The sequence below is a fragment of the Phoenix dactylifera genome, chromosome 1, assembly GCF_051530095.1.
Source record: "Phoenix dactylifera cultivar Ajwa chromosome 1, Ajwa_hap1_PhDact_Kaust_v1.1, whole genome shotgun sequence".
NCBI classification, from domain to species: Eukaryota; Viridiplantae; Streptophyta; class Magnoliopsida; order Arecales; family Arecaceae; genus Phoenix; species Phoenix dactylifera.
This window is the reverse complement of record NC_143190.1, coordinates 41,448,880-41,460,955: the sequence shown is the minus strand read 5'-3', so window position 1 is coordinate 41,460,955 and position 12,076 is coordinate 41,448,880. Positions and strand designations below refer to the sequence as shown.

The 12,076-nt window shown below is 39.6% G+C and overlaps 1 protein-coding gene and 1 long non-coding RNA gene across 3 annotated transcripts; one reads left to right on the top strand and one right to left on the bottom strand.

Moving 5' to 3' along the window:
* Nucleotides 1-1,224: 1,224 nt before the first annotated feature.
* Nucleotides 1,225-9,011, top strand: LOC113461159 (uncharacterized). Of its 2 annotated transcripts, XM_088701346.2 has the most exons (5): nucleotides 1,225-1,575; nucleotides 3,859-6,834; nucleotides 6,986-7,087; nucleotides 7,230-7,407; nucleotides 8,805-9,011. In XM_088701346.2, exons 1-5 carry the CDS (start codon nucleotides 1,550-1,552, stop codon nucleotides 9,009-9,011), a joined length of 3,489 nt encoding a protein of 1,162 aa, XP_088557472.2. In that variant the 5' UTR covers nucleotides 1,225-1,549. The 2 variants fall into 2 exon arrangements, with proteins under 2 accessions (XP_088557472.2, XP_026656559.4); XM_026800758.4 differs by lacking the exon at nucleotides 1,225-1,575 and having other exon boundaries at nucleotides 3,614-6,834.
* On the bottom strand, nucleotides 8,905-10,780 carry LOC149768670 (uncharacterized). The gene is made up of 2 exons (XR_016395631.1): nucleotides 10,254-10,780; nucleotides 8,905-9,086 (listed from the first exon to the last, which is right to left on the bottom strand). It is a non-coding gene; the product is annotated as an uncharacterized LOC149768670 (long non-coding RNA).
* Nucleotides 10,781-12,076: the final 1,296 nt, after the last annotated feature.

Here is a 12,076-nt window from a genome sequence, read left to right as displayed (position 1 = left end):
CTCCGAGCGACAGGGCGAGGGAGGGGAAGGAGGTGGTTGGTCGGCCCACTAATTGGAGGTGGGTCCCACAGTCTCAGCCATTTTTTACCGCTCGCGGCTCGTCCCACTTCGATCGGGTGGCGTCCTGCCACGTGTTCTTCCTGTAATTATTTAGCCGGCTCGGCCGTTCTTCCTCCTCGCCCCGATTCAGACGCGGCTCTTGGAAGCGGCGGGATCACTGGATTATATGATCACCGCCGTTTCGACGGTTATGATTAGTGGATCACGTAATTCATCGAAGGGGATCGGGCCGATATCGACCTTGGATTGGATATTATCACAAGTTCGTAACTTGTAGCGCGGGATACAGGGAGAGGATATAGGATATAACGTGTAGCCAATGGATTGGGATAGCTTTCCCGACAATCCCTACCTGTAGGCACGCTGTTCACGTTGTCCAGACACGAACCACCGATTTCCCGCCTCCCACGGTGGAACGGCGCGAGTACACCACAACTCGACGAATCCCATCAATCTTCCATGCTATTAAATCGATAACAGAGGGAGAGAAAGAGAGAGAAAAAAAAAAGGCGTTTTGGATTTTTTTGAAAACAAAAATTCTAAGATAATCTGGAATCCATGTCTAAAATCTGAATTACTAACTCATGCTCTCTCTCCCTAGCTCTCTTGGTGGATTTTTTATCTGTTTCTCTTTATGTGCACTGCAAACGCATTTGCATGTTAACAACCTATTTTTATATTTGTTGGATCACAGTTTCTGATGACGCATTGGATTATATATATTCATTCAGAAATATCCTTCACAACCAAGATATGGACTCCATATCAGTACAATTTCAAACTATGTTGCTACATTTAGTATGGAATCCGTGCGATATGCTGAATATCAGTACGTCCTACATATCGTTTATTAATACCAAATAATATAGTATGATACGGTATGCTCTATACTATTTTATTCAGTACGGTATAATATATTTTGTTTGTCATATTATATGAATCTCATCACTAATTGCCATGGTCGACGGATCCACAGTGAAGACCATCGAAAGTTTACCGCACTAGTCCCGGTTGCCGTAACATGTTGAAGTAACACAAATAGATGAACTGCTTTCCGTCCAGAGCCTCGGTAATTATGGAAATGCATGGGAAACACATGCCCGTCATCAATAGGACAATGCGTTGCTTCCGTTGTACCAAAAAGGAGGTATTGTTTGCATTGGTGTGGAGGTTTGTCAATGTCTTTGTCAAACTAAACCACGAGGGGATGGGGCTCGCACGAGCGACGGCGGGATGGGGCTTCGCACGTGCGAGGTGTTTCTGTGGGTTTTCTAATTCTTCAACGGGCCTGCAAGAAAACCGTTACCCGGAAAGGTAAAGAAAAGAGATTAAAAAAGAAACTGAGGATAAAATAAGAAAAAAGAAATTAGAAAAATCTCCGGTGGGTATTTAAACTCCAAACCCATCCCCTCCATCGCCATCTCCCCGCCCTCTCTCTCTCTCTCTCTCTCTCTCTCTCTCTCTCTCGAATTGGATTCTTGTCTGATCAATGGATGGAGAACCGAGACGAGACGGGTAATCAATTTAGTTTTCGTTTAATCGTATTTCTTGAATCATAATTGCTGCATTTTTGTAAAGATCTCGTGTTTCATGAATAGTTTGTTTGTCGTCCTGTTTTGGTGAATTCTTTCCGAAATTTCTTGAAGTGCTGGTTTGTTTTGTGTTGAATAATGGGAAATCTCGGTTTAGAGTTTCTTGATCTCATGTCTTAACGTTGGGATGGATTCTGGGCTTAGAATATTTCTTTTCTTATCTAGGTTTTCTTGTTCTTGATCTCATGTCTTAACGTTGGGATGGATTCTGGGCTTAGAATATTTATTTTCTTATCCAGGCTTTCTTGTTTGGAATAACATGGTGAGGGCTTGAATTGAAAAGATGAACGGGTTTTAGATATTCCTGTTTACGGTTTGGAACAGTTGCATTGGGTAAGAGATTGGTAGGGACTTGATGAGGCTAAAAGTTTGGCTTTTGAGGGTTCTTTGCATCACATGGGGCTTAGTGAGGTTCTTGAAGTTTTGATCGTTAGTGGTTTGTCTTATGATGATATTTCGAGGAGGATAAGGTTCTTTAAGGCAGAATAGTTCTTCGTGGGTTTGCTTGGAGGGGATTGAGGATTCTTTTTTTTTTTCTTTCGAGTTGCATTTGGTGTGCAGGAGAGCAAATTTTAGCGTTTTACCTTGGTGTGGAAGGACACAGCTAGATTTGATAGTTTATATGTGATGAAAAGATTCTTTTCTCTTGGAGCAAGAGCAGCAGGAATTGGGTGTTCACTGCCTTCCACTTGAGATCATGAGATTTGACTTTGAGGGACGGCAGTGCAAATGCGTGTTTTGATGCAAACCCAATGATGAACATCTAGAACTTCACACCATATTGGACCTCAAGTTTTCCATTGCAATATTCTTTTCTTGATGCTCAAAATGCAAATATCCGAATATTTCTGAGACAGTGCATAAGAATGTCACTTGTTCTTCCAAGGGGTTATCTCAGAAAGTTTAACTAGGTTTTTTTTATTATATGTGTAGCTTAACACATTATACTGTGACAAATTTAAAACGTCTTGGCCAATTGCAAGAGATTTAACTTAGCAAATATGTGGCATGAAAAGTCAAGAATTCATGAATGTTAGCAACTTCCACTTACAGAGGTTCCATTGTAATATTTTTCTGCAAACATAACGCATTGCAGCTGTTTCAGATATATCTGTTCAATGGATTCCAAGTTCACAAAGGGAAAATAACTTTTTGATTGCTAACAATGAGTTCATTGTATGCCTATGTCACACAATCAGTTTAATCTGTACCGATGGCTAAAATGATTAAAGGTACCATGCAGAACTAGTGGTGGTGCTGCCTGTGCAGTTCGCTAGAGGTCAAGAATTTGAATCTCTCTCACCCAAGAGTTTTATCTCTATCAAAAGCTGATTAACACCGAAAATCATCCTTGTACCTCCAACAACTCTTGTATTTTCGACCGCTGACTAGTGATGATCTTTCTCTTAACCTCATTATATGCATTCACATATCATGTCCTTCATGGCATTCTTTTCTGGTTGTGCATGCATACAAGTGGATGTTGCATGCTAGTCACCATCCCCAGAAGGTGTGCGTCTATTACAGGAGTTAGGGTTCTCCCATAAGGAAAAGTGGCAGACTGATTCCCACACTACCTGTAACCTGTATATTTGAAGAACATGAAAAGAAAATGTCGAAACCATTTGTTAGGTTTAATGTCAGCAAATCTGGGTACTCGCCCTACTCTGGGAGTCAACTTCACCTAGAGGAGGCTATTGTGCTTTTATTTTGTAGGCTTTATGCAATATGATATTATCCCTTCACTTGAATTTCCACGATAATCTTGCTAATGTGGCTTGATTGACTATGATACTATTGTTGCCAAGAAACTGTATATGTATGGTATGAATAGTTGTATATTTTGCAGACATTATATATTTATGTTGTATGAAAAGAACCTTGTCTTTTATCTTTATGATATATTATCTGTCTATAATATTTATACGACTATCCATTTATTTATTTCCTATCATTATTTCAGGTATAATTTTCCCATTGGTACTGTAAAATCTGTTATGCATGTGATAGTTTTGTACCCTCCTGTTTTTCTACTTAAGTATCTGTTAATTGGATCATAGCCTCTTAACTACATAGGAGTCATATGCAAAATGAATATCCCCGGGTTGGTGCTTCCAGCTTCACTTTTTCAACAGACTGAACAGCAGCAATCTCTTAAATGTAATGACTTGAGCACTAAATGTTCTTCTGTTGGTGATATGTCCAGACCTTTGGGAAATGCAATAAAGGAAGCTTCACGAGGTGGAAAATCCCAAGAGAATCTGACAGACATTGGTTCCCTCAAGCAGAGTTCAGATGATCTTGGTGAACTCTGTAGGCATTCCTCTGATGGGAATAAATCAGCTGGCCTAGCATCAAATTCATCAAATTCATCAAATATGGATGAGCCAATGAAAAAGATCTCTAAGAAAAAGAAGAAAAGGAAGGGGAAGTTGAACAAAAAGCAATTTCAAAATAATGTTGCTTCAAAAACTGATTTGGCCAGTCTGACTTCTACTACCACTCAACTTGGTCCGGAAGAGAGTTCTTCTATGACAGGACCAATTGAATGCAACCAACACAATGAAGGGGTATGCTATCAGTCATCGAAAGAGGTAATTGATTGCTATGTTCACAATGGAGTTACTTCCAAATGTGATAATGGATGTTCGGAGTCTACTCCTGACCCAGAAGGATCACTACATGTTTCAAAAACTGATGATATTGAATGTTTATCTAGAAGCAATAGGGAAACCCCCAAGGTAGTTGTTTTGCAGGATTCTACATCAGACTTCTGTAAAGTTGACAATGTCAATAGCACAGAGTTAGTAAGGAAGCAAGATAAAGATGCAACTTTCCCAGGTTCTGTCGTTATATCTGCCACAGGCTGGGAAACCGTCGATTCATGTTTGAAGGATGCAGGCAACTGTGAAGAAAAATCATTCAGCAATGCACATTACCAAGAAATCTGTGGTGTCAATGGAAGCCAAATACTGCCTGAGGATACTGGCTGTAGAAGCATGGAGGCTTCTGAAAATAAGTCAGATGCAACAACTTTTGGAACAAAGAGATCAAATACAAGTCAAGATAAAGTTAATGCAGACTTCAGTGATATCAGGAACGAGAGGAACATCAAATCACCCCCTATGAGATCTCAGTCAGTAAACCATTTGGCACATTGTATCAGCAGCATGAAAATGTCGATGGCTGTGCAAGAGTTCAGCAAAGATGGTGGAATTGAGGAGAACAACTCCTGCAACCAGTACTTTAAGGTAAGTGATAATCCTGCAATTGTAACAAATCAAGGTGTTGAACATGATGAGGGGCAAGCTCCCACTCTGATTTATGCATCTCGGTTGCCAAGCCAGATAAATAACCATAAGCATATCGGGAAGGAGAATGCTTACTTCATTTGGCAAAAGACCAGGAAAAATATTGGAAGTATACAGACTCGTGGCAGGAAAAGATCTAATTGCTATCAGATGGGCATGGATAAGGATACAGCAGGCAGAACTTCTTTATCAAAGCACAATTCCTTTGCAGGAGATGGGTTGTTACCTTGTCCACAATCTTCTTATACTGATAGGGCTGGTTTTCAGCAAAGAGCAAAAAAATTGGGGATCTGTGATCAAGAAAGATGCATAACTCGTGGACAAGTGCTAATTGAGTCCCCAAAATGGACTTTTCCTCAAAGCTTGAATGTTGGATGTGGTCAGAACGTGTCCATATCAGGAGATGGCTCAATGGGGAGCATGGCTTGGGAAAAGTTGAAAGATAAACTAAACCAGCCTTTTAAGCAAGAGAATGCCATCCCTTACAGAAGGGGATTTTGGGTCAGCAAAGCCAATTATTGTAAGTCTCAGACCAAGATGAATATCGCCTGCAGAGATCTTTTAGAAATTCCAAGGACAGTTTCCCTTCATAGGAGCAATATAGCTGGGGAAAGAAGCAGCCGTGGCAATCATCATCATAAATTTGATTTTTCAGAAGCACATGAATTTGTGCCCTCTTTTCCAGCTTTTTCATCAAACGGACAGCTGCATGGACCATGGACAAGGACATCAAGTCATCAAAAGCTTTTGCATGAGATCCAACCAAATGCTGCAACAGAGGTGCCCATATCTGAAGATGCATTATTTGAATGCTATCAGGCTTTTTTGGATAATGAAAATAAGTCGCCCGCATGCCTTGAATTTGAACTTCGTTATAACAATAATTCTAAGGGGTGCATCTCTTCCGGTGTTAGTTCACAGAAGTGGATTCCTGTTGGTAAGAAAGACCAAGACCCCTTGATGTTCAAATCGAGTATAGTTACTGATGCTAGTAACAGCAAGAAAATAAAATTCCATCAGAAAACAGATATTGTTGCTATTTGTGATGAAGCTAGTGTTACGGATGTCAGCAAAGACATGAATGATGGTCTTATTAGTGGTAGACAAGGAAGATCCCTGTGGGAAGGCAAAAGCGATCACAATGCATCTGGTGCTTACTCAAAAAACTCGCCTATATACATTGGTTCAGAGTTGACAACACAAGCTCTAGATGCTGCTTACAGATTTCAGTTAGCTTCTGAACGTGTTCAGCTGGCAACAGGTAGACCCATTGCCGAGTTTGAAAAATTGCTCTACTCTGCTTCTCCAGTCATTATTTCATCTGTTCGGCAGTACCATGAGGATAACAGTAGAGATCAGCCCATTCCAGATTCTTTTAACAAATTCCAGAATATAGATGTTTTATTACAAGATGTTTGGAGATGGTATGAGAGACCTGGAAATTATGGCTTGGAAGTAAAAGCAGAAGAGCCTCAAAACTCCATAGGATTGGAAACTAATGTTGTGTCATTTCATGCGCATTTTGTTCCGTATCTCTCAGCAGTTCAGCTATTTGTCCGCTCCCAGCATTCTTCTACTGGAAGCAGCCCTGGAAACAGAACCTCAGGCGTGTCACAGAAGGGAGAAACTGAACCATGCTCATTGTCTTCCTTGTCTCAAAATCAGTTATGCCCTGAATTAGCAGAGCAAACATTGGTTTCTGATCTTTTCAGTTCAAGAGAGAGGCATATGAAGCCATTTCACTTAATAAAAACGGACAGAGATGACTCCTGCAATTCTCTTTATGCATCCTCCTCCTCTGATGATTCAGAAGTGGCATTCGAATACTTTGAGCATGAACCCCCACAACAGCGCAAGCCTTTCTATACAAAGTGAGAACTGCTTTGTTTAGTTGTAATTGAAGCATGGTGCTTATTGTCACTTTATTTTAAGTTGTCATTAATTCCTGACCAAAAATATGTTGCCATTAATTGTTGCAAAGTGACAATTATCCTAAACCATTTATTTTATGGTCAACTTCAGGGTGAAGGAGCTCATGGAGATTGGTTCTTCCAATCCTTCGGTATTTGGTGACCCCTCCAAGCTAGGGAACATGAATCTGAAAGATCTCCACCCTGCTTCTTGGTTTGTAACAAGCACCTTGTTCTATGGCTAGTAGCTCGCAAGATACATTCCAGCACTATAACCGGTCAAAGCTTGAAGTGTTTAACATGTATTAGGATTATGAATCATGTGAACTTATTGAATGTGTATACTTATCTTTCAGGTTCTCGGTTGCTTGGTATCCTATATATCGAATTCCAGAAGGTAGTTTCCGTGCATCATTTCTGACCTACCATTCTTTAGGCCATTTGGTTCTGAGACGCATCAAATTAGATTCTCTGGAGAATACTGCCTTTTGTGTTGTCTTTCCTGTTCTTGGAATGCAGAGCTACAATGCGCAGGTACATATGTTGCCAGTGAATTTAGATGTAAAATTGTGTAAAGATACATTCAATAATCAAAAGTGAAAAATGAAAACTAAAATGAACTGCATATATCCACCAGTTGCCAAATTGTTGTTCATATGCCATTGAAATGGCTGTGATACTAGTGGCATTAGTAAAGATTATATATTTATACGCACGCATGCGCACACACATACTTATATATATATATATATAATAATTACTAAAAACTCGGTTATTTACAGTATTGTGGTTCTTATGTGTTGATTGTTAGCACAGGATTGTTGATTCATGGTCTGTGAATTCGATGCCAAAACTTATAATATTAGATATAGAGCCGTAATGATAAGCGAGAATTATGCTACAGCTATGTTGTGTCTGCATGCACATACATGTATGGGTAATAACATGCATAATTAGTATACGACATACTGCATTTTGCAACTCATTATGCTGAGAACTGCTTTGATCACATTAGAGGTTAATTGTTTGTAGAAGTTGCACTTGGTGAAATTCTTCAAACACGAGATTCTATATCATACATGCTGGTATGAGTGATACTTGTATCCTGCCTGCTTTAGCAGAACTAGTCTTATTATTTTGATGATTCTGGATTTAGAGCATAAAATTGGACTTTGAATGATTTATAAATTTCACTCAGGATCCACATTCTGCCATATAAAAGCCAACCACAAATTTTGGGGAGGCTTCATGATTATGGTTATGGTGTCTTTTAGATAAAACGCTAACTCCAAATACTGGGATAAGGTTAGTTATGTTTATGGATTGTTTCTACTAGATAAAATGTGTTAGGATTGTTCTGAACACAGACTATGTTGGTGAGCAATGTTTATTGCTGTTATAAGGGTTCTATGTTGTGGTATGTACAGTATTGACCATTCACCGTGACAGGGTTTGATATATAGCTCATGACTGAAAAGAATGTGCACATGTCCATGTTTTCCTCTCACCTTGTGGGTCTGAAATCACATTCTTGCATTCATGGATTAGTATTATAATATGCTCCTTGGGTTCACAGCCTTAAACTGCACAACTGAAAAAGGTGGCATTCTGTCCCTTTTAAGTATCATGGCAAGCCTCTCTCCCTCTCTCTCCCAATGTTTTCATAGCCTAAATTGCTGCATTAGTTTAGCAAGCCGGCATCAGGATAAGATCTGGTCATGGAACCTTCTTTGACTTTGATGGAGTATGTCATGATTCATAGACCTGACCTTTTGTCGATGGTATACAACTTGTCGGTTTTCTGATTATGATGAATAAAAATGATGCAGAAAACTTCATAGACTACAACAATATTACAGTATATGCATGTAATTTCTGATGTAATTTTTTTTTTTTTTTTCAAGTCATCTCTTTACATTCACATTTTGTAGGGTGAGTGCTGGTTCCGTCCTAAGAAGTCAGCTGGATCTGTTTTGATAGATGGCACTTCTTTTGAGATTTCTGAAATACTCAAAGAAAGATTAAGAGCTCTGGAGGAAACTTCTGCTCTCTTTGCAAGAGGACATGTTCACAAAGATCAGATCAGGACCCCTAATAGGCAGCCTGATTATGAGTTCTTTCTTTCTCGAAAACAATGAAATTAGCTGCTTCTGCCATCTCATTTTGAAGCACCTTCATCTTGGTTCTCTTCCTCAGTTTGGGGTTCTTTTACACTGTGAAGAATGAACAACGGGGCATCAAGGTGGCAAACATGCGCATAGAGAAAACAGAAGATTGTGAATAGTAGATGAAACCCATATCATTTTTGATACAAAACACTTTCGGTGATTATTTGTAGAGTAAGATAGAAGTGTAAATACAATGCATGCAGCTGTAGGTAGCATCACCAGCCATTCATACTGGTCTTACTGTCCATAGTGCAAGTATCACCTCTTTAAATAGGCCTTGAGATAATTTGTATAAAGTATTCTGATCATTATAGTAGTATCATTTTTGATGGCGCTCTTCTGGGCGGCATTTCTATTTTGCCAGTTATTTTGCTTCCTGTTACTGAAAATACTTGTTATGCACAGACCAGCCACTTGTAACAAGCATAGCACAAGGTGGATTTCTGGTAAATTAATCATATCATCAGAGTCATTGCCTATTTCGGTGACCGGTAAAGGGCTATTTTAACTGTACTAGTATTCTGCATGTGTATTAATTAGAAAAAGGGTTCGTGGGGCAGGATTTTGCATAATGACATTTGGCTCCCAAGTTTTTTACTCCCCTTTCTCCTGGAAGTGTTTTCTAGGATTCTAGAGGTTTCATTTTTGCAGTCTAACTTCATATAGTCAACTTCAGGAGTTTCCACTATACATAGTAGAATAGATTTCCCCCGTCGTTTCTAGTATGATCCGTCGTTGCCTCTCCCTATTTTACTCGAGATGGTGGAAGCGAGCTAGTATAAAGTGCAGGGACACGCACGAGACTGGGCAACAGTGAAGAGTGTGCTCGTAGCTTATCACCATTGAACGGGAGCTTGTATAGCTGCTTCCTCCAGCATCTACGATGAAGAGAGGCACAGACCAACAATGTCGGCCTAACCCTAAAAGGAATCAAATAAGTTTTACGGGTGAGCATGCCATGTTTATCAGAACAACTAATTTCGATCATCTTTCGCAAAAGTTCATTTGATGGAGACGCTAGTATTTTGCACCTGCTGTGCAGGTGCACGTACAACCCTACAGCAAAACTTTCAAAAGATTCGATCGTGACCCTAGAATCTCCAACTATGGGAAAAGGGCAAAACGGATCAACAAAAAAGGATCAAAAAAGGCAGCAATCGGGATCAGAACAGCAAGAATCAGAGAGAAGAAGACAAGGAAGAGTTAGGGCACCTCTTGATGTCCTTCTTCTGGGCGAGGAGGCCCTCGAGGATGCATTCCTTGCAGAAGACGTGGCCCTTCTGGCAGCAGAGGAGGTCGATGAAGGGCTTGGGGTGCCAAAGGGCGATCGAGTCCTTCCCGAGGCGTTTTCGCTACGTCCGATACCCGAGCTTCCGCTTCTCGTCGTACGTGAAGAACGCGAGGTCGTTGTTGTTCTTCGAGTGCCGCTGCGGCATCCTCTACTCCCTGTCACCCTTCTGCGCCGATCGAAATCCTCCAAGAAGACGGAACGAAAAATAAAAAAACCTAACCCTAGCGCGAAGGAAAGAGAAGGAACATGGCAAGATCGCTCCTCCGCCGTTGAGGGGAACATGGTGCGATTCGAGCAGTGGCATATAACGGTTAAGCGACCAAAGGGAGAGGACGCTATCTTCCATAAGTTCCTATGCGAGCGGATGACGGACGCCGTCCGTTTCTCCTGTCTCGGTAATCGAACGGTGGATCGTTACACACCCATAGTGCATCTGCTTATGAAACTTCGTGCTTCATAAATTATTTTTTCATTGCTTTGTTTTTTGTTTACACTGCTTCACAAAAGTTTTTTGACAAACATTTTGCTTTTATGGTTACTACTATTTTAGCTATTTTTTTGTGCTGGTACTTCAATTGATATGCAAGAAGAGAATCAATTTGGATTAGATTTTGAGAGAGATAAGTGATTGGAGTCCGGAGATACAAAATGATTCAAGGTGACACTTGAAGTAATTTATAATTATACCAAATATCTTAATTGTAGCGCATACCTTGTTGATGAAGTAATTCTTTGCTAATAGAAGTGATTAAGCTTTTTTGAGTAAACTAACTATTTAAACTCTTGAGGTCAAGTATTTTATCAAGACCCTAGCAAAAAAAACTCTTGATAATAATATATCAAGTTTAACAACTATGACGGAAAAAAAGAAGAAAGAGAAAAAACAAACAATAGACCTAATGCTGCCTTTTTGTCAATATAAAGACAAAGAATCCTCCTCTTAAAATAAAAAGATATCTACTTCTCAACTTAGAGTCAATAATGAATCATTTAAATCGAAGATCCATACTATTGATTATAGTTTATGCTACAAAAATATATAGAAAGTAAATATTACATATTTTAGTGATCTCTAACCTACGCATCATGTGAATACGAAAATGGATGATTTCCTTTGTACTAAAATATTAAAATATGTGATAAACCATTTGCATCGGGAATCCATCATGATCTATATATGTTGCAACATGTATAGACTAAAAATCCATAGATTTTAATGCTAAAATTATAGCAAAACATGGCCTCACATCCTTTTAACCATTTATTTTTGCACCCACTTAACATAGTATAAAGTACCAAAAATTATCATTTTTAAGTATTTTTAGTCATATAAATCATGATCAACAGAGTCGGTCTTTAATTTAGATGGTTTATTATTAATCTTGAGCTCAAAGAAAGTAGATACCTCTCCTCTTATCAAGAGGAGCAATGCTAATTTTATTTGGACTATTACATGGATGCCAACATATTGGCTTGGCAATAGGGCTCGAAATGGGCTCAGATTGGGTTGAGGCCCATCAGGTCAAGTTAACTTCGGGCCGAGCTATGGGCTAGGTTCAAAAGAGTTCGGACTGGGGTTGGGCTTAAATATACAGTTTGAGCATATCATTGGTCCGAATTGGTCCAAACCGAGTCTGAGCCCGAGCTGAAAGAAGAGCCCGAACTCAAGCTTGGACCCAGTCTAGTACATTTCCAACATAGGCTCGAGTCCTTAGTGGCTAACTGGCTCAGTCCATCCCTTTCT

Coding starts and splice junctions, on each gene's coding strand:
- LOC113461159 (XM_026800758.4), top strand. CDS start 3,743: ATGAATATCCCCGGGTTGGTGCTTCCAGCTTCACTTTTTCAACAGACT. Junction 6,835..6,985: donor CGCAAGCCTTTCTATACAAA/GTGAGAACTGCT, acceptor GGTCAACTTCAG/GGTGAAGGAGCTCATGGAGA. Junction 7,088..7,229: donor GATCTCCACCCTGCTTCTTG/GTTTGTAACAAG, acceptor CTTATCTTTCAG/GTTCTCGGTTGCTTGGTATC.